Source organism: Melospiza georgiana, chromosome 9, assembly GCF_028018845.1.
Source record: "Melospiza georgiana isolate bMelGeo1 chromosome 9, bMelGeo1.pri, whole genome shotgun sequence".
Lineage (NCBI taxonomy): Eukaryota > Metazoa > Chordata > Aves > Passeriformes > Passerellidae > Melospiza > Melospiza georgiana.
The window spans coordinates 4,063,342-4,082,743 of NC_080438.1; the positions used below are offsets into that span (position 1 = coordinate 4,063,342).

General features: G+C 59.2%; 2 protein-coding genes across 2 annotated transcripts in view; both read right to left on the reverse strand.

Moving 5' to 3' along the window:
* Nucleotides 1–1,487: 1,487 nt before the first annotated feature.
* KIAA1614 (KIAA1614 ortholog) lies at nucleotides 1,488–10,958 on the reverse strand. Its single transcript, XM_058030380.1, is given in 11 exon segments — nucleotides 1,488–1,681; nucleotides 1,867–2,051; nucleotides 2,164–2,276; nucleotides 2,670–2,874; nucleotides 3,829–5,265; nucleotides 5,825–5,974; nucleotides 7,044–7,107; nucleotides 7,604–8,209; nucleotides 10,350–10,450; nucleotides 10,452–10,690; nucleotides 10,692–10,958. Coding segments are annotated over 11 exon segments (3,561 nt in total).
* Nucleotides 10,959–16,136: 5,178 nt separating this feature from the next.
* The window catches only part of XPR1 (xenotropic and polytropic retrovirus receptor 1), a 109,785-nt gene continuing 106,519 nt past the window's right edge, over nucleotides 16,137–19,402 (reverse strand). The window contains exons 14-15 of the mRNA XM_058029981.1: nucleotides 18,648–18,869; nucleotides 16,137–16,479 (exon numbers count right to left, since the gene is read on the reverse strand). Of these exons, the coding sequence (XP_057885964.1) occupies nucleotides 16,419–16,479; nucleotides 18,648–18,869 (283 nt within the window). The 3' untranslated portion in view covers nucleotides 16,137–16,418. The remainder of the gene's footprint in view (nucleotides 16,480–18,647; nucleotides 18,870–19,402) is intronic.

Consider the following 19,402-nt stretch of genomic DNA (forward strand, 5'->3'; position numbering starts at 1 on the left):
TGCCACCGGACGGCTTTACCTCCGGAACTGAACACTCCTCCCCCTCGGAGCTCTGCGGGCCCCCCGTCCCTCCGCAGGCGCTGGATGCACCGCCGGCGGCTCGGTGCCTTCCGCAGCCGGGCGGGGCCGCTCGGAGCCACCGCCCGCTCGTCAGTAACGCACACGCGGTGGTGCCTGGCTCGGCGCCCGCCGCACTCCCGGCTCGGGCGGCTCCTTGTCCTGCAGGGCACAGGCGGGGTCTGCTCTCCCGGCTGGCTGTAGCAGGGTCCGCGGCTCCTTGTCCTGCAGGGCACAGGCGGTGTCTGCTTTCCCCACTGGCTGTAGCAGGGTCTGTGCCACCCACTCGGTGGGGATGGAGCTCGGGTGTGGGCAGGGAGCAGGGCTCGCTGCTGGCTGCTGTTTGCACACCTCTGATCCCCGTGTTTGTGCATCCTTGGGGAATGACTCCCATGGAGGAGCGCTCCTCTGGTAGTCCAGGGGGTGGCCCAGCTGCTGGCATCACCACAAGCCACCCGAGTGTCTCTGGTCCCTTTCCCTGTGTACGTTTGCTTTTCTGTCGCTGGTGGTGCCCTTCCCTTGAACACTAAATAAAGGTGCAGCAGCGTCGATCTCCACTCTTCCTTACCTGACTCTTTTTCCCGGGACAACCTCGGGGTCTGCTGGCACCAGGGAGTGGGAAAATCTCTGCCCCCAGCATTTGCCAGGCATCACCATCCTGGTTTTTGAGGCATAAGCAGCATCTGCAGTTTCTGGGATCACCTCAGCCTTGTGGGCAGCTGTGCCCAGATGTGGGGCACCACCGTGCAGAGGGCAGCCATTGCTGCTGGAGACCCTCCAAGGATGTGTTTTGCTATCCATGGCTGGAAAAAAGAACCCCTCAAGATCCCCAAGGAGCCCTGCAGGTGCCTGAGCCCCCCCACCTGCCTGCCCAGGGCCCCCCAGCACCACAGCACGGCCAGGAGGGGGCTGGTGGAGCAGCAGGGCCATGGGAAAACAAACAGCAAAGGCCACAAGCACCACCCCAGCCCCTCCATGCCACAAGCCAAGGGCACTGTTTTGTCATTGCAGAGATGTATTTTTGGGTTTCAGTTTGCAATAATTTAAAAGAACCTCACCAGCCCTCCAGCACAAGGTGGCAGTGGTGGCAGGAAGCCCTCTGTCTCCTGGGGTCACAGAGATGGGGTGTCCCCGTGCTGGTCACCCCAGTGCCTGCAGAACAGACCCACCCAGCTCTGCTGGGGCCAGGCTGTCCCCTGTCCCCCACACCTGGGCAGCTCCTGGAGGCTCTGGGATGTCCTTGCTCCCACACTCTCTCCCAGGGGTACAAGGAAAGCCACTGCAGTGGGGCCGGGCTGGTCCTGGCACTGTGAGGCAGCTTGGTCCATGCCATTCTGCAGCATCCTGGGACATGAGCGGGACATCGTCCTTGTCCCATCACTGGGACACGCTCCTCCTCCTCTGGGCAGCCTCCACGGGCGGTGGCGGGGCTAGCGCGGCGCGGGGCGGTGCCGCAGCACTCGCAGGGACAGACTGTCAGCGCTCAGCAGCAGCTGCCGGAGCCCGGCCAGCCCCAGCCCCGAGACGGCCGCGCCGTTCACCTGCAGGATCTCGTCCCCCACGGCCAGGAGCCCCGCGTAGAGCTTGGCCGTGCCAGCATCCGCCATCTCCTGCACGTAGACACCTGCGGGGGGAACGGGGATGGGTGAGAGCCCAGGGGCTGCACAGACACAAACCTGTGAGGGCTTGTGTCCCAAGGCAAGCGCTCCGCAGCAATGGAGCAACCCCTGCACCGGTGCCCGAGCTCACCGCTGGGCTGGGACAGGAGCAACCACGGAGGGATCGGAGTGTGCCAAGCTTTGGGATTACCTGTGTCGGGCCGGCCGTGCCCGGAGGTGACGGAGAAGCCGAAGGCGCCGCGGGGCGGTCGCTGCAGCTCCAGCTGGCTGGTGCCATCGGGGAACACCTGCACCACGCGTCCCACCGCGCGCGGCTGCCCCGGCGCCCCGATGTCCTCCACGCTCAGCGAGCGCTGCGGCCCCGGGCCCCCCTTCCTGCGGGGAGAGGGGACAAGGGCAGTGCCGCAGCCCCTGGTGGCACTGAGCCACCACAGCACCCCAGCGCAGCGTCCTGGGCGCCGCAGGGATGTGCCGGGCCCGGTCCTACCTGTCAGCCGCGCTCTGGGGCAGGAGGTAGGCACTGGCACGAGGTGTCTTCCCCAGCTGGGGATGCAGGCTCTGGATAGAGGCAGCTTTTTGGGGCTGGCAGAAGGGTGACACCTGGGGACAAACACCTGGCTGAGAGGGGGACAAACATTGTGCAGTACCGCAGTTCTTCACCACAATGTGAAGGCACGGACATCCTGTGCCGAGGGAATGGAGGAGGAGGAGTAGAGGAATTAGGACATCCCACCCCCCTGGAGCACTCCCCAGCTCGCTGCTGAGGAGGGATGAGCATATCTGCTCTTCCACTACCACCCCTCTCCCTCCTTCCCCCTTCCACTTCCCAATTGGCTCAGGGCTTTTCAAACACAGCAGGTTTGGGGTGGCTCATCCCCCCACACCCCCTCCAGGACCACCTGAGCCACAAATCCACACTCAGGCACACTTCATCCCAGCCCAGCATCCTTTCCCTTGTGTCTCCTCATGGCACCCCCGCACGTCCACGCTCACCAGCTGCAGGGACTGCAGGGACGGTGACTTCTTGACGCCGGGGCTGCCCTGCGGGGACCCGCCGGGGGCTGGCAGCTGCTCCATGCTGTAGCAGCGGAAGCGGCCCAGGCGCTGCTTGGTGCTCTGGCTCAGGCTGCACAGGAGCTTCTTCAGCCCCGAGGCCGAAGCGCCGCTGCCCTTGCGGCTCACAGGCCGGCCCGGCTCCCTGCGGGGAGGAGGAGAGGCGCGGCGGTCACACCCCGAGCGTCTGCAGGACCTGCAGCTGCCTCCGGGCTGGGGCTGCATCCTGCACCCGAGAGCTGCAGCACGCTGAGACCGGGGTAGAGAGTAAGACTGGGGTGCACGCTGAGATCGGGGTGCACAGTGAGATCAGGAACAGCCTCCTCCCCGCAGCAGTGCCCCAGCAAACACAAGTTTGTCACTACCCAAAGTGGCCCTAGGGGCTCCCTCCCTGTTTTCCCCATTATTTCAGGGGTTTAACACATCTCAGAAGTCCCCTGCTGTGCCCCAAGGGCTCAGAGGACCCAGCAGCACCTTGGAGCTCTCCTGCCAGTCTGAGACACGCAGCACCAGGCACAGGGCTGGCAGCTGATTTTCCTCACCCAACACCAGCGAAACACCTCTGTCACATCTGCTCCAACATCCCCGGCAGAAGCAGATGTGGGGAAACACAGCTCCCCCAAACACCCACACCGTGGTTTCTGCGAGGTTTTTGGAGCCAGGGAGCTCAACCCAGCAGTGCCCAGGAGGGATGCTCAGGGCTGCCCGGTTTGGGATGCCAGGGCTGCCCTGTTTGGATGCCAGAGCTGCCCGGTGTGGGATGCCAGGGCTGCCCGGTTTGGGATGCTCAGGGCTGCCCGGTGTGGGAGCCAGGGCTGCCCGGTTTGGGATGCCAGGGCTGCCCTGTTTGGATGCCAGAGCTGCCCGGTGTGGGAGCCAGGGCTGCCCGTTTTTAATGCCATGGCTGCCCTGTTTGGATGACAGAGCTGCCCGGTGTGGGATGCCAGGGCTGCCCGGTTTGGAAGCCATGGCTGCCCGGTGTGGGAGCCAGGGCTGCCCAGTTTGGGAGCCATGGCTGCCCGGTGTGGGAGCCATGGCTGCCCGTTTTTAATGCCATGGCTGCCCGGTTTGGAAGCCAAGGCTGCCCATGCTCACTCACCCGTGTGCGGCGCTGCCGGCCGGGTGCCGCTGTGGCTGCGCTCCCGACATCCCGGCACCTTCCCCGGCAGGATCAGCAGCCTCGAGGGGCACGGCGGTGACAGGGCTGCCAGCGGGGTGTGACAGCGTCCCTGCAGCCACAGAGAGACGGTCACACGCCAGTTTCACTGGGGACACCCCCAGCACCCCATGCGTGCGTCTCTCACCTCTGCCCGGCCCCGGGGCGTCCTGCCCGTGGGTGTTGTTGCAGTTGTTGGTGGACAAGGCACGGAGGGGGCTCCCCGGGAGCCAGCGGGGGCTGCAGGGGCTGCGGCGCTCGGCCGGGCCCGCCGTGCCCCCGGGCTGCGAGGGGGCTGTGCTGCCGGCATCGGGCTCCGGGCCCCGGGCTGCTTGGCTGGGCGCCTGGCGGCTGCTGCCGGAGAACAGCGCTTTCCTGCAAGGCACCTGGGCGCAGGCCTTCTTGGTGGGAGGGGGAGCAGGGACGTGCGTGCCTGGGATGGGGGTGCTGCTCCTCAGCTGCGGGGAAGGCTCCAGGGGCTCACTGGGCTGCTGCGGGGGGCGAGCCGTGTTCATCGCTCCCTTGCTGCTGCCCCCCAGATGCCGATGGGCTTCCCCATCTTCCCGGCCGCTGGTTCTCCCCGGTGGTGGGGGGCAAACGGCGCCCGGAGCCGAGTCCCCGCCCTCGGGGCCGCCGCTGGCCGCACACGTTCCCCGCCTGGCCCTGGGCTCGGGCTGCGGGGCAGCGCGGGGAGTTCTGTGCCCGCGGGTGCGGGGGTCCCGGTGCCCCCGCAGGTGGGGGCTGCGCGGTCCGGCCTCCTCGCTGTCCGTCCGGCAGCCGTCGGAGGTGTCGGTGCTCTCCAGGGCCGAGTCCACCTCGTCGATGTAGGTGACATCCCCGATGTAGGTCTCCTTGATCTTCTCGGTGTGGATGCGCTGCCGGGAGGGCAGGATCCACAGCGGGGACCCTCCAGGGCCCAGAGGCCGAATTTTCGGCTCTGTCTGGCCAGCGCCCGGCCCTCTGCCATCCCCTGGGACGCTTCTTTGTGCCGCAGGGCTGCTTTTGGCCAGCTCGGGGGCAGCTTGCGCGTCCGTGCCCCGGCCGGCGGCAGCACCAAGCAATGAGCCGCAGGCGCTGCACTTGCCCCCGGCCACGAGGTCGCCCCCGCGGGCTTTGGGCTGTCCGGCGCCGTCCCCCGGCTGCCTGCTGCCCGCCGGCTCCGGCGAGGCGAGGGCCGAGCCCAGCGCCCGCCGCTGCCGCAGCTGCAGCCGCTCCAGGTACCGCACCTCGGCGTCCCGCGCCGACTCGTCCTCGAAGCGGACTCGGGACGGGGACGGGCCCCGCGGCCGCCGCGGCCGCCCGCAGCTCGACTCCCCGCTGGATGAATCGCTCAGGCTCCCGCCGTCCCGCGGGGCCACGCTCGGCCGCCCGCCGGGCTCCCTGCCATGGGGACAGACAGACGGACGCCCTGCAGGCGAGCTGCTCGGCAACCCTGGGAAAGCGGGGCGGGAGGCGGAAAACCCGGTGCGAAAAGAGGAAAGTGCGAAACGCAGCGCAAGGAGGAAAGCCCGCCCGGTGCTCCCCGGGCTGTGCACAGCCCTGCTTCCCTGCAGCCTGAAACCGAAATGCGGAGGGGCTGCGGCTGCTGGCAGGGCTCGACCTCCATCGGCCCTTCCCTGCCCGAGGTGTGTGGTTAATCATTCCGGGAACACCACACCGCACATGACCTGGCGAGACGCCGCTGTGGTCCAGCCTCCAGCAGCGAGGAGTTCTCCCTCCTACCAGTTTCCCCTTTCGCCCGGGAAAACATTCCCCATCAGCTGGGAAACGCCATCCTCCCACCACCGATACCCCCCACAAGTAAATCCCAAACACCGAGCACATCCCGGGTATGAGGCAGCGGGTCAGACCCCAGCTCTGCACACGTGTGCCGGCTCCAAACCCCGCGTGGATGTGCCCCAAACGCGGCTGTGGGCTGGGAGCACCGTGGGGCACTGACCTGGGCTGCGGGACGGCGCTGGGCAGCAGCAGGATGTCGTGGCTGGCGCGCAGCGGGTTCGTGCGGGCCTTCATGCGGGCGCGCTGCAGCAGCTGCTTGGCCTGCTCGTGCCGCGGGCTCAGCTCCAGCTCCTGCCCGGCCACCGAGGCCCTGCAGCCCCGCAGCAGGCAGCGGGATTAGGAAAAAATAACAGGGATTAGACGTGCTTTAACAGTGACGGCGAGGCTGCCCGGCCCGGGGAAAGCGGGGCTTGGCCGCCGTTCATGGGCGGGCGGGCGGCCGCGCCGGGGATGGCCGGGCAGGCACACCGCACCCCCGGGGCCAGGTGAGACCTCGGGGCAGGCTCAGCACCCGCCCAGCTCGGGCACAGGCTCGGCCGAGCCAGTGCTTTGTGCCATGGGCATCCCAGAGGTGGACAGGGAAATGGGGGCAGGCAGCACTTCCCATCCCTGCCTGTAGCCAGGGAGGTTTAGGGCGACCCCCTGACCCGACTGTCTTGCTGCCTTCTCTTCCCTTGCAGGGGTCTTTCCCCGCACTGCCAGCCCCCCCTGAGTGCAGGGTGAGGGACCTGACAGCTCTCCCTGCTGCACCACTGCCTTCCCGGCTGGCCATGGCCCTAATCCTCCTGATTAAAATAATCAGCTCAGGCAGTCTCCCTGGGAAGCCCGGCCTTAACCAGAACTCCCAGAACTCCCCAGGCCTTGGCTGCCCTGCCCACGGGAGGTGCTGCATCCCTGGCTCTGCCTTGCACCCCCACCACTGATCCAGCTGCCAGAGCAGAGCAGAGCAGAGGCAGTGACCACAACACTGGGGGGCTTTCCCCACTCACTGATCTGCCCTTTGCAGCCCCCAGCCTCTCACCTGCCTATGCCACCTCCTTATTTTTAGTCTGTACCTGTAAGGTTTTCCATTAGCCCAACAAGATTACACACTCCTGCTGCCTCGATCCTCTTAAGCACCTGGAGCAAATTTCTGTCCCATCCTCTTCCCCAGCTCTCTGCCTGCCCTGGCATCCTGGCAGGGATGTCCTGAGCTCAGACACCAGGGGACACCCAGCTCTGTCCCTTGTTCCACCAAAGCATCGCTGGGGCCCAATACTCCCTCACCAGCTGCCCCACAGCCCTTCCCTGGAGCTGCTTCAAAGGGTGCATTTAAAATACTATTGTATGGCGTGGGAAAGAAGGAAATGTCCATTTCTGCCAGGCTGGGACTGACCTACCTGCAGCCTTCAGCGTCCTGCAGAGAAACCCCCGAGTCCCAGTCCCCATCACTTGCTGGCATCTCTGAAATGCAGGAAGGACAAGGCATTAGCCTGGTTGGATGGCAGCCCCCCATCCTCTTGATAGCACCCCCATATATCCCATCCCACCACCCTCCACAGGGCTCTCCCAGATATTTGCCTCTGGGAGATCCCAAAGGAGTGGAACGTGGGGCAGCAGCACCTGGCTGTAGGTGTGGGACTGTGGGGATGGGGGCATGGGGCCATCAAAGAAAAACTTTATTCTCTTTTCTGGCGGCAGCTTGCAAAGGGACAGTGATGCCCACAGATCTAGTGTGTCCCCGAAATTTTCTTGCTCTTGCTTTCAGCAGTGAAGTTCCTCACCGGGACACCAGAGGGGACTGGCAGGTATCACCCAGACCACCTCCTGCGTGCCGTGCAGGGGATGGGGCAGCCCTGGGGTGTGGGGCAGCAGGGAGCTGCACCTGCAGAGCGGGAGGCTGGAGGACTCCCGTCATCCCAAAGGTTTTCCCTCCCTCCCACCTTCCCAAACCACGCACCGGGAGCGGCGAGGCCCAGCACCTCGTGCAGCAGCCGCCGGTTCCTCTCCACGCGCTCAGCCAGCGAGAGCCGCTCCCAGCTCTGGGCCGCGGGCACGGGGGTTCGGCCCCGCTCCCTCAGCGGGCTCCGGGCCGCTTCATCCCGGGCGGCTCTCTCATGGAGGGAGGCGCAGTGCCAGGACCTGCTGCTGCCCTTGTCCGGGGGCAGCTCGGCGCCGCCGGGCACATCTCCCCTGGCTGCCGGCACCCTCCAGAGCCCCGGGGTGCCGCCGCGGGCCGCGGGGCCGCTGCCAGGCTCGGGTTCGGCCCCGTCCAGCAGCCCGTCCGTCAGGTACGTGCGGAGCTGAACCCGCGGCTCCACGTCCGCCTTTCCCCGCCGGGGCCGCGGCTTCTTGGGCGAGGGACGCTCGGGGGCAGCCGTGGGGGTCCCGGGCCGCCCGCCCCGCTTCTCCTTGAGCGCCTTCACCTTGGCCTCCAGCGCGGCGTGCGGGCCGCGGGGCTCGGGGCGCTCCGGCGGGGCCGGGCCGCGGCCGCCCTGGGCGTGCTGCTGCTTGGGGGGCCGCGGCAGGCGCCGCGCCTCAGCGGGAGGGCTCCCCTCCATGGCTCCTGCGGGGACGAAACGCAGGGAATGAGCCCTGCCCGCCCACAAAGGGCATCACCCCACCTGCCCTGCGGGGTAAATGCTCGCAATGGCACCGGCGTGTGCCTGCCTGGAGGGGAAGGGGACAGCGAGGTGACACAGCACCAGGCCACCCATCCATACAGAGCACCGACACCCTGCCAGCATCACTGGGGAGCAGGGGGAATGGGGCAGCAATGAGGGAGCAGGAGGAATGGGGCAGCAATGAGGGATCGGTCGTTCCCCAAAACGGGTGGCCCGGGCCAGGGCAGCACTGCCAGCAGTGCCCACCCACACTGTTCCAGGTGCCCAGGGGCACCCGGCAACAAAGCCCGGAGGGAACTGACACTTCCTGAGCTAAACCAGGGCCCCAACTCTCCGCGGAACACAAAATCCCTCCCGGCGACAGCTCGTCGAGGTGCCAGCAGCCAGAGCCAGCCCCTGCTCCGCCCCGGCCCCCGGGGCCACACGTGGCACTCGTCCTGTGCCCGCCTCTCCGGCCCAGTGGCACCGAGCAGCCGCTGCCCTCCTGCTCCCCGGGAGCATCCCGTCCCATCCCGTGCCCGTGGTGGCCCCGGAGGAGCCTCCCCCGTGGCCGCAGTGCAGGAGCATCCCCGTGGCAACCCCGGGCCCCATGGCCGCCCCACAGCCCCTCACAGCCCCAGGCTGAGCGGGACGGGGCACGGGCGGGATGCGAGGGCTGTCCTTACCCCCGGAGCAGCATCGGGAGAGGGCTGGGAAAGAAGGAGAAAGAAAGCGGAAGAAGGGAAGGAAGCAGGGGAGGGAAAAAAAGAAATTAAAAAAAAAAACGGCCAAACCAGCAAATCCCAGCCCCTCCAGCCGAGCCCGAGCTCAGCCGCTTGGCTGGGCTGTGGGGCCGTGCTGGCCCTGCCTCCCGCCCCGGCCTCCTCCTCCTCCTCCTCCTCCTCCTCTTCTCCGCGCACCCGGCCAAAGCCGGCCCGGTGCCCGCAGGGCCACGGCGGCCACCGCCACGCTGGGGACAGGGGCTGACCCCCTCTGCCACCCAGGGAACGCCACAGGAGGGGAACCCAGCGGTCCGGGATGGAGGGATCGTGCCCCGGCCCTCCCTCAGGAATGTCCTTTGTGTGGGCTGCGGAGCGGAGCCGGGCCCTGCCGGGGGGCTGTCCCGCATGTCCCCGCTGCTCCGCCGGCTCTCGGCACCTCCCTGCGAGCATCACACGTTTGCAGCTGTGCTAAATTCCCCTGCTTCCCGGAGGCCAAATCCTGCTTGAACCCACGGCGAGCCAGGGCCGTGGAGGAGAGCAGTGGGAGCTGAGCTGGGTGCATCCCTACACATCCCTACCCCCAAACACGGCATGCCACACGTGCCTGCCCACCGCACACCAACACCCCCATCCTGCCCCTCATCCAAAGGCCCTGCACACCGACACCCCCATCCTCCCCTCCATCCTGAGGCCATGCACACCCACACCCCCATCCTGCACCCCTTCTGAGGCCCTGCACACCGTCACCTCCATTCTGCCCCCCATCCTGAGCCCCTGCACACCAACACCCCCATCCTGCCCCCTTTCCCCAGGCCCTGCACACCCACACTGCCATCCTGCCCCTCGCCATGTCCCCCCACACAGGACAGGGGTCCCGGGTGGGCAGTGCTCACCTGGAGGTGCCAGGGCTGCCGTTCCTGAGGGCACCGGGGCTCTGAGGGGGCCCAGGGCGTCCGGCCCCGCTGCGGCTGCCGCTTTAAGCTGTGGCTTTTGATATTCGTGATTGGTTTCATAATCCCGATCAAAAGGAAATCACCAGGATTATGAAATTGTTTTAATCCTCCTGGCTCTGGCCGCACCGGCCCCTGCCAGCACGAGCAGCAAGAAATCACTTTTATCTTCTTAAAATGTCCCCGGCCACCCCGGTGGCCATGGGGCCCTCATCACAGCCAAACCTGAGCCCAAGGGCTTCCTTCCTTCCTTCCTTCCCCACCGGGGCTGACACAGGGGGACTCCATGGGGGACAGAATGAGCATCTTCACTAGGAAGGGCCAGCTGAGAGCTCTGTGTGGAAAAGCCCAGGGCAGAGGAGCCACCCTCATCCTGTCCCCAGCACTGAGGTCCCCACAACCTCCCCTGTGACAGCAGGACCCATCCTTACCTGCAGGCCATTCCAGAAAGGGATCCTGGCTCCTCTGCCTGGGCTCTGGAGGTGACACACGCCTGGGAGATGTCCCCATGGAGCTGGGGTGAGGTGCCAAGGGTGGCAGGAGGGCTCCTGCCACCAGCCAGGCTCCTGCCACCAGCCAGGAATGCCAGCAGGGAGCTGTGGCAGGGATTAAACCTCCGGGAAGTGGCTGCTGTGAGCAGCAACAGGCTTAGAGTGATTTCAAGGCTCTGGGCTCTCTTCTGGAGGCAGATTGATTGCAGGAGGCAACGGAGAGATTTAAAGAGCAAAATAAAAGCACAGACCCCAAACAACCCAGGGCTGGGCTGCTCAGCACTGGTCACACACTGTGCTGGCAGGACATCCCCTTGCACTGGGGATCAGCTGGAGAGAGGCAACCAAAGGCTCCCAAAAGGACCACGAGCCTGTGGCCAGCACAGCCCAGTCTGGGCAGGGCGTTTTCTCCAGCACCAGCCCCTGGCATGCAGAGTGTGAGCTGGGCTGGTGCTGGGGGAAAGCTGGGCTGCTTCCTGTGAGCCCCTCCAACCCCTCCTCAGACAGCTCCCTCCTCCAAGCACCTCCATCCACCTCCTCCCAGGACATGGATGTCCTCCAGCGACATCCCACAGCTCCCAAGAGAGCAGGAGCAGCAGGAGCCATTGCTCCGTGGGTGGATGCAGCACAGGGGTGGCACTTGGGAAGACACACACAGACCAGGGACAAAAGAGCCATCAGATCATTGGAAAACAAAGAGCTTGTAATAATGAAAAAAGGACAGATTTCGTAACCAATCACTTTTTCCTTTGAAAAAACACAATCACAGTAACTTTGCTGTATACAACCACCTAGAAACTATGAAACAGTATCACATTGTGCAGTATTTTTTTTTTTCAAACCTACTTATCAAGAAGGGAATTCCACACTTCAAAAATTATATCCATTTGGGGAGGAAGGAGGAGGAGGAGACAGCTAATAGCGCAGTCACAGATACATCATGAGTCCAAGCAAGCGGCAATTCTTTGTCCTCACCTTTTCCACTGAGCCAAAACAGAAGAGTGGAGAAGGGGATAGCAAAAGAGAAAGGAGGGGGGAAGAAAGAAAGCACCCACAGAGGACTAATCACACTCCATAATTACTTTTGACATCTACAGGGCTTCATAGAAAGATCATTTAGACCAACACAGCGGGGAGGGGGAGAGGAAGGCGGCAGCGGGGCCCGGGGGGAACTTTGGCATTTCCACTCTGGGCCCCTCCCGAGCGCCCATCCTTGGCCACGAGGACCTACGGGACGGAGAGGTCACGGCAAGTTCCACCAGGATGCCCAATTCCTCCTCTGGAGCGAAGAGTTTGCAATTTGGTTTACAGAGTTTGAGGGCCGCAGGGCACCGTGCCAGGCAGGGGCTGTGCCCGGGCCAGGGCAGCCTTGGCTCCCACCGGGAGCAGGGCTGGGGTGTCAGCATCAGGCAGCTTCCCGTGCTGGGTCCCTTCCCTCTCCTTCCCCAGGGACTGGAGCCCCCAGGGATGGTGACACACCAGTTTAGCCCACGGTGGCAGCAGGGGACGCTGGCCCCAAGGTGCAGAATTTGGGATGGGGGTCATGAAAAGGAGGCAAGGTCTGATGAGGTGACAGCCACTGAGCCCAGCCGTGACTGCTGCAGAGGTACCCCAGGGATTTACCACCCTTCCCCCAGGAGCCCCAGCCCCTCTTTTCCAAGGAGACAAAACAATCCGGTTGCCTTCTGGAATAAAAATGTAAATTAAAAAATAATAATAATGTTTAAGGCAGAAGATCGCCTTCCCCCTGTGAGTGCAAGGCAGAAGGGTGGAGGAGAGGACGGAGGACACGGAGCTGGGATGCAGCATGTGAGCAAAGTGGCTTTTGTGTCCCAGCTTGCCAAGCCACGTCCCAGCCCCAGGACACTTCCCAGCACATGTCCTGATGCTGGGGACACAGCCCCTGGAGCCCAGTGAGCAGAGCAGGGCAGGGCACATCCCTGCAGGACAAGGCCAAACCCCCTGGGCCATTCAAAACACAGCAAAGGCTTCACACTGTCCCCACTGCTTGTTGGAAGTGAAATCCCCAGGGATTGTCATCTCCTGCAGCAGGAAGTGCTTTCCTCCCTGTCTGCCACACTGGCCTGGCAGCTGAGCACCAGCACAGAGGCAGAAGGAGCAGCACAAGGGTTTTTAGGGAAGTAGGAGCAGCAGGATCCAGCTCTGCTGAGATTTCCACCAGAGATCTCTCCCATTCCAAGATGTTCATGCTGAAGGCTGCTGCCAGACCCCTTTCATTGGAATCAAACAGCAAAGACACTGAGAGAATGAGGAGGGCCAGGAGTAGGGTTGGGAAAGGTGTAGGATGAACACCAGCTGACTTTGGGAATGCACCTGGATGAGAGAGGTAGGAGCTTACTGGATACACAAAGGCTGCAGCCAGGAGTGCTGCAAATGCATTTCTTTTAAAACGTGGTGGGACAGCATCAGTTCTCATTGGAGAGCCGCCACTCCTGCTTGCTGAGTCCAAAGATCCCAATCCTGCCCTGCTGTCCTGCCAGGAACACACCCACGGCACATGGCATTGCCCTGCCCAAGCACAGGGACCTGGTGTTTCCCAAAGCCACACGGGGAACCCCAGCCAGCAAATAAACTCTGGGTGCTGCAACACCTCACCCCCTGCAACCCCAAAATCCCCAGAGGAGCAGCAGGATGGAAAGCAGGAGGGAATCAGCATGGAGAAGGAGGTTCAAAGGGAATCTCCAAAAGTCACAAATGCCACAGGGTGGCATCTCCTCTCCTTTGACTGCACCATCCTGATGGGTTTCACCAGACCAAAGCAGCTCCACAGCATCCTCAGAACTGTACAGTCCAACCTCCACTGAATCACAAGGCACAGCCCAGCACCTGAAATCCACAGCTTAAAGATTTCCTCAGCTTCCAGCTCCCACCCAGCTGCATCTCAACAACTAAAGCAGAGGATAAACCCCTCAGCTCCTTTTGATGCTGCTCTGTCCCTCTGGACTGCCACCCTGCTGCTCTCCCTACAGGAGTGTTCTCAGGCACCCCTGAGCAGAGCCCCGCTCAGGAAATGTCCCCATCCCCTGGCTCCTGCTGCTCCCAAGGAGGGACAGGGCTATTTTCTCTCGCCATCTGTTGTGCTTCATTAGGTCTCCCTTTATTGGCCAGATGTTCCTGTAGATGTGGAGCCATCCCAGCTTTAGTGCTCGCTCTCAGGAGGAATCTGCACGCCTGATTTCTCAGAAATCTCTGGGAGGGAGGGAACAGGCAGATGCAGGGCTGGGAGCTAGGAGCCTTTAAAAGCCACACTTCTGGGAATTCAGGCTGCTTTCCCCCGAGACAGCATCTTCACTGCCAAAAGGGACCATGTTTTATTTTAGGAGATCATGTTTGCTCCTCATAGCATGCCACCTCCCTTTTTTTGTTTTTGTTTTTTTTTTTCTCCTTACTTCTCCTGCCAGCAAAGACAGAAAAAGGGAAGAGAAAGAGCAGAGCAAGGAGCAGGGCAGATTGACAGACTGAATTCTTGCTTCCCATAAGGATTTGGGTAAACTACAGAATAAGAATTTAATCACTTGCAACGCGACCCACCCTGTTACGTTGGGAAGCAGAGGGTGGGATGGAACAGCAGCAGGATGGACAGATGGACACAGGCCACCCAGCCCTGCCCTGCCCTCCCCAGCCCAGCTGAGGAAGGCAGGGTGCTCCCAGGGGATTGGCTCCACTTCCAAATCACAGAACCATGGAATGGTTTGGGTTGGAAGGGACCTTAAGAACCATATAGGTCCAACCCCCTGCCACAGGCAGGGACACCCTCCACTAGACCAAACTGCTCACAATGTCTCTCTGCATTTTTAATTTCCTTCTGAAAGGAAGATAATTACCAGTAAAGCTCAGATTCTTCGTATAAAAAGCACAACACTTTGCTTAAGTAACACCCAGTGGTGTTACTTGATTTGAATAAATCCAAATAATTTTGGATTTTCTCCCTCCCAGTTCAGCTGCCCTCCCCTCAGCTCCCCAGGCAGGGATGGCTCCATTCCCCACTGCTGCAAATACCCACACATGGGTTGGACATGGCACCAGTGCTAATTAGGAACTGAAATATTTTAAGGGGCTGAAATATTTTAAGGGACTTTATCCCAGACTCCACTTCCATGGGAATGGGAATGCTCTGTTTAAAGCATGAGCTGACCTGAGGGAGGTAAAGGCAGGAATCCAGCACAGCCCCACTCATCCAGCTCTGCTCCCACCAGAGCAGCCCCACACGGAGGGAGATGAGAGGAGCAGCACCACAACAGGGTTTTAATCTATTTAAAGGGTTTTAATCTATTGCCAACTAAATGAAGAGAAGCAAGTTTCCTTCTTCAGCTCCTCTGGGCAAGAGGCACAGCAGGCAAGCTGAGGAAATGCAACATTCTGGTGCTGATTAAGGGAAACAACCACCAAACAGCAACTGAGAAGAGATTCCTGCCATTCCACTGCCCAAACTGGCACCAACCAGGTGAGGATCCTCCGTCAGGAGTGTCACCCTTCCCTGGAACACCCAGGGAGAACAAGGGAAGGGAAGGACCACAGCACTCTGAGGGCTCCATGGCTCCCTCCCAGGAGGAGGGGAGACCAACGAGACCATCGAGTTCACATCTCTCTTCCAACATGATTTGCTCAGCTGTCCATTACCCAAATCTGCTCAAGCATCCCACTTGCCGAACTGGGAGAATGAGATGAGCCAAGGGGCAGATGACCAGGACAGTGCCCAACAGAGGCTTTTTGCTAAACCAGGAGCCACAGAAGAGCTGTTTCCATCTCACCTCCCCCATCAGGTGGGCACACCACAGTTCTTTCCATGCTCCCTGAAACACACCACCACTCCTAAGCCCCAGCCTGACGAACCCCCTCTGTCCCATGAGAACTGACACCTCCTTGCCTTGTCCCACCTTGCTGGGCTGCTGGAGAACTCCTGAAAAGCTCCCTGCTCGGACTGAGATGCCCTCATGACACACCTAAGGCTTGGAAAAGTACTTTTGGATCTGGAGAATGAAGTTCCAAAGCCTTTGCTCGCTCAGTGGTTTGTGCTGTTGGTGGGAACCAACTCTCCTTTCCTTAGGATCATCTGCACTACTTTCACACGTGGAGAAGTTGGCTTTGAACTGGCATGAGAGACATGCCCAGAAGCAGCAGCAGCAACTAAAAAAATATCAGAAAGAGAAACTTTGGTTTAAAATAAAATTGAAAAGAAATAAAAGAGAGAGAAGGTACACACAGGTGCAAGTTGTCTCACTGAAGGGGTATTTGCAGGGGGCATCACCCCACAACCCTGGAGATGGAAATCTACATTCCCCACTTTGTTTTACCATTACAACCTTCATTGCACAGGACTCAAAATCACTCTCATATGGTTGTTAAGTTTCATAAATAATGTGAAAACTATATGCAACAGATACATCATATTTCCAAAAAATTATAAGAAAAGTTACATCAAATTAAAAAGTAGCTTCATGAATGAAGATACTGCTCTAAGTGCACTTTCCCTGCAAGTGCAGCCAGTGCCTCAGCGCTGGATATGAAGGAAAAAAAACCAAACAACTGAAAAATAAAATCAACAACAAAAAAAATCAGATTTAAAAAGTCCGGTTTCAACCAGTCAAAACCGGGCCAAGCAGAAACTGAGTGTGCTCTTGGCACTGTCCCGTGAGGGAGTCCCTATGATGCTTCGTTATCCAGATAAGGTTTGTATGTCCTTGTTGAGACTGTAAACAATCCTTCTTTCCTGAACTGTCCTCTTTATTGGCAAAACAAAGTAAAATATTTTATTTTTGTTTGTTTGTTTGTTTGTTTAAAATAGAACATTAAAATTAACCCAGAAGAAAAGAAACGAAACACAGTGAGCTTGTTGGAGTCCATAGGATCTGGTCTGGAAGAGCTCAGAAAACGTGTTCAGTGTTTTCTCCTGTTTTCAGCTGGATCTGTACCAGAGCTCGGGTTACTTGGGGAAGAGGGGAACAGAACGAGAAAACAAAGGATGTGGAATAAGAGAACGTGGCCATCTCATGTGTTCACTTCATTTGCTAGGTCCTCTATCAATACCTTTGTGTCAGAAGCCTTCGACCTGGAAAAGAACAAAACACAAAACACTCACTGGGGAGAAGGAATTCCTGGAATGACGTGCAGACAGCAAACCCACAGTCCACTTGGGGGAATAAAAAAAGGGAAAATGTGTCTTTCTTCTGCAGAGGGGGAATAAACAATCTACTGTTTCACACCCTCCCACTCTCCCTGGGAATTGCAGAGCCTTGTAAAGATCCCCAGCTGTCCCTCAGCATCCCCCTCCTGTGGCACTGCCCACTCTGCCCAAGGCCAGTGTCACCTGCCAGGCTGTGACATGTGGGGCACCTGCTCAGCCCTCCCCACAGAACCCCACCAAACCCTTGCAGGATCCACAGGAGTGTTCCTGCTCCATCTCCTGCTGGGCTGCAGGAAGTCCTTTAGGGATATGCCTGGCACATCTCCACTCACTGCATGTCTGAGGGATAAATGGGCATGGCTGGAGGGAACTCTAGCAGCCTTTGGCTCACATTCCCTTTGCAGAACATTTTTCAGTCTCTAGCAGCCACCTCGGGGCTGTTGGTATTGGTCCCATCCGTGCAGGGACAAGAGCCAAGCACAGCCCTGGGGCCAGAGCACCCCCTCCTCCTCCTCCTCCTCCTCCTTCTCCCACCCCTCCCAGGCAGTGCTGCAGGGATTGCACAACACTCCTGACCTGCTGTGCCTCAGCCTCGGCTTGCTCCCTGGCCAAAGGGTAGGGCGGCACAGCTGTGCTGCCAGGGCAGGAGGGACACGGGACACTGGAACTGCAGGGAAAACACACAGTGGGCAGGTTCAGGGGCTGGGGTGCAGGGTGGGGCAACATTGGGGGTGCAAGGATGATGGCTGGGAAGAAAAAAAATGTATGGGTTTGGATTTGAGAGAGGAAGAAGTCTGAGATCTTACATATGAACCTTAACCAAAGAATAACTGGAATCATACAGAGACATGGAATGGTTTGGGCTGGAAAGGACCTTAAAGATCATCTGGCTCCAACCCCCCTGCCAGAGGCAGGGATGTGAGTGACATCCATATTGCTCAGGGCCAAATCCAGCCTGGCCTTGAACACTTCCAGGGATCCAGGGGCATCCACAGCTTCTCTGGGCACCCTGTGCCAGGGCCTCACCACCCTCACAGAGAAGAATTTCTTCTTAATATCTAATCTAACTCTGCCCTCTGTCAGTTTAAAACCATTGGCCCTTCTGTCACCATGAGGTATAAAGAGCCCCTCTCCCTCTTTCTCAGAAATGTCTGCTCGAGGAGAACCTCTCCTCCAGTTTGCATTTATAACCTCTGGCAGCCTATTTCTGCAGGAGGGGACCCTTGTAAAAAGAGTGAGTAAAACGGGAACTCCCTTTCCTGATTTCAGGAGTTTCCCTTTCCTTTCCACTTGGGGTTCTGGTAAACCCCAAATGCCTAAAGGATGGATTAATTCTCTGGCAGAGGGAGGAATGCTCGTTTACTTAGTTGGACCTGCCCTACCTTTGATGACTTTGAAAATCTTTGCGTGACTTTGAAAATCTTGGCACGACTTTCAACCCTTTGTGCCATTCTCAGTGCAGGACTCCCAGTGCAGGACTCCCAGCCCATAAACAACCAACAGGCACCAGCAGCAGCTGCAGGGCAGGCTTCTGTAGCAGTTCTATTACTTTCTTTTAAGCTTTTTCTTTCCTTTTTATCAGTTAATCTAAATATAAATTTAGATATTCATTTAAAGAGCAGTGTAGAATGTCCAGAATTATGATAAAATATATAATTTTCTAGCAAGTAAAGGTCATAAAGCTAGATGACTCAAGTAAGGTTGATTTAACTGGGTCTAGCAAATCTCTATTCAATAAAAGGTGTAGAAATCTAAGAGGAAAAAAAATAGTTGAATGAGAAATGTGTACTACAATATTATCATATCTTACATAAAAATGTAGCAGTAGGAATAACACTACTTATGGGAAAAATTACCTTACTGGCATGAATAAAGTTGTCTCTAGATAATGATGAAGACTAGACAAAAAACATGATTCTGACAGCTTCTGAATCCTAAGGGAAGAGTTTGAGGTAACGGAAAAGGTTTTGTCTTTAACAGGACGGAAGCACAACTGCAATCTCCTGTGAGCACTGTGCACACTTAGAGCGCAGGGGGGACAGAACAGAGGTGCAAACAGCAGAAGGTGTCATTTGGGGCACGGCTGAACGTACTGTGTGCCGAGGCGCGGCCGGCGCAGGGACACGCTCAGGCTGCGCTTCCACTGCTTGCTCTTGCGGCGGTTGCGCACGCCGTCCTCCTGGTCCATCATCTGGTCCAGGAGCGTCAGGTCGTCGGCGTTGAGCGGCGCCACCGAGATGTCCCTCACGGCACGGAACTCCCCGCAGTTGTTCAGGTGCTCGTTCTCCAGGCGGAAGAAGTTCCACACAAACCGCCTGCATGGATGCATGGATGGATGGATGGATGGATGGAGAGGAAAAAATGAGAATTACCAACTGAGTTCCACTTTTGCAGGCATTTCCCGCGTTTGGCAAAGCACTGGAGAAAAATCTAGTGGCTAACAGCAACATTTTTCCTCTGGAGAACTACAGAATCTATCCTAATATGGACAGCGTGGAGGTACATTGTTCAAGCATTACAAGGCAAATGCTGTTATAGGAGCTTCTTCCAGCCAGGTCTCATAAGCTTTTGGAGGTCTAAGACACACTCAAGATAGCACAGCTACCCTTGGAGGCATAAAAATCAGTGGGATGGCATCTGTGTCAGTGTTGGAAACAAAAAGGTTTAATAAAAGGTAAAATAACAAACAGAGAAAAACCGAGCCAGGTGCCAGAGGTTCTTGCTCCTGGTAAAACACCCCACAAAAGCCATTCGTTTCTTTGTTCACTTCTTTTTCTAGTAAATTGCTCAAGTGTGACTTTTTGGCTCCTGTCCAATTGGCTATCCTTAAGTTTGAGGTGAAGTCCCC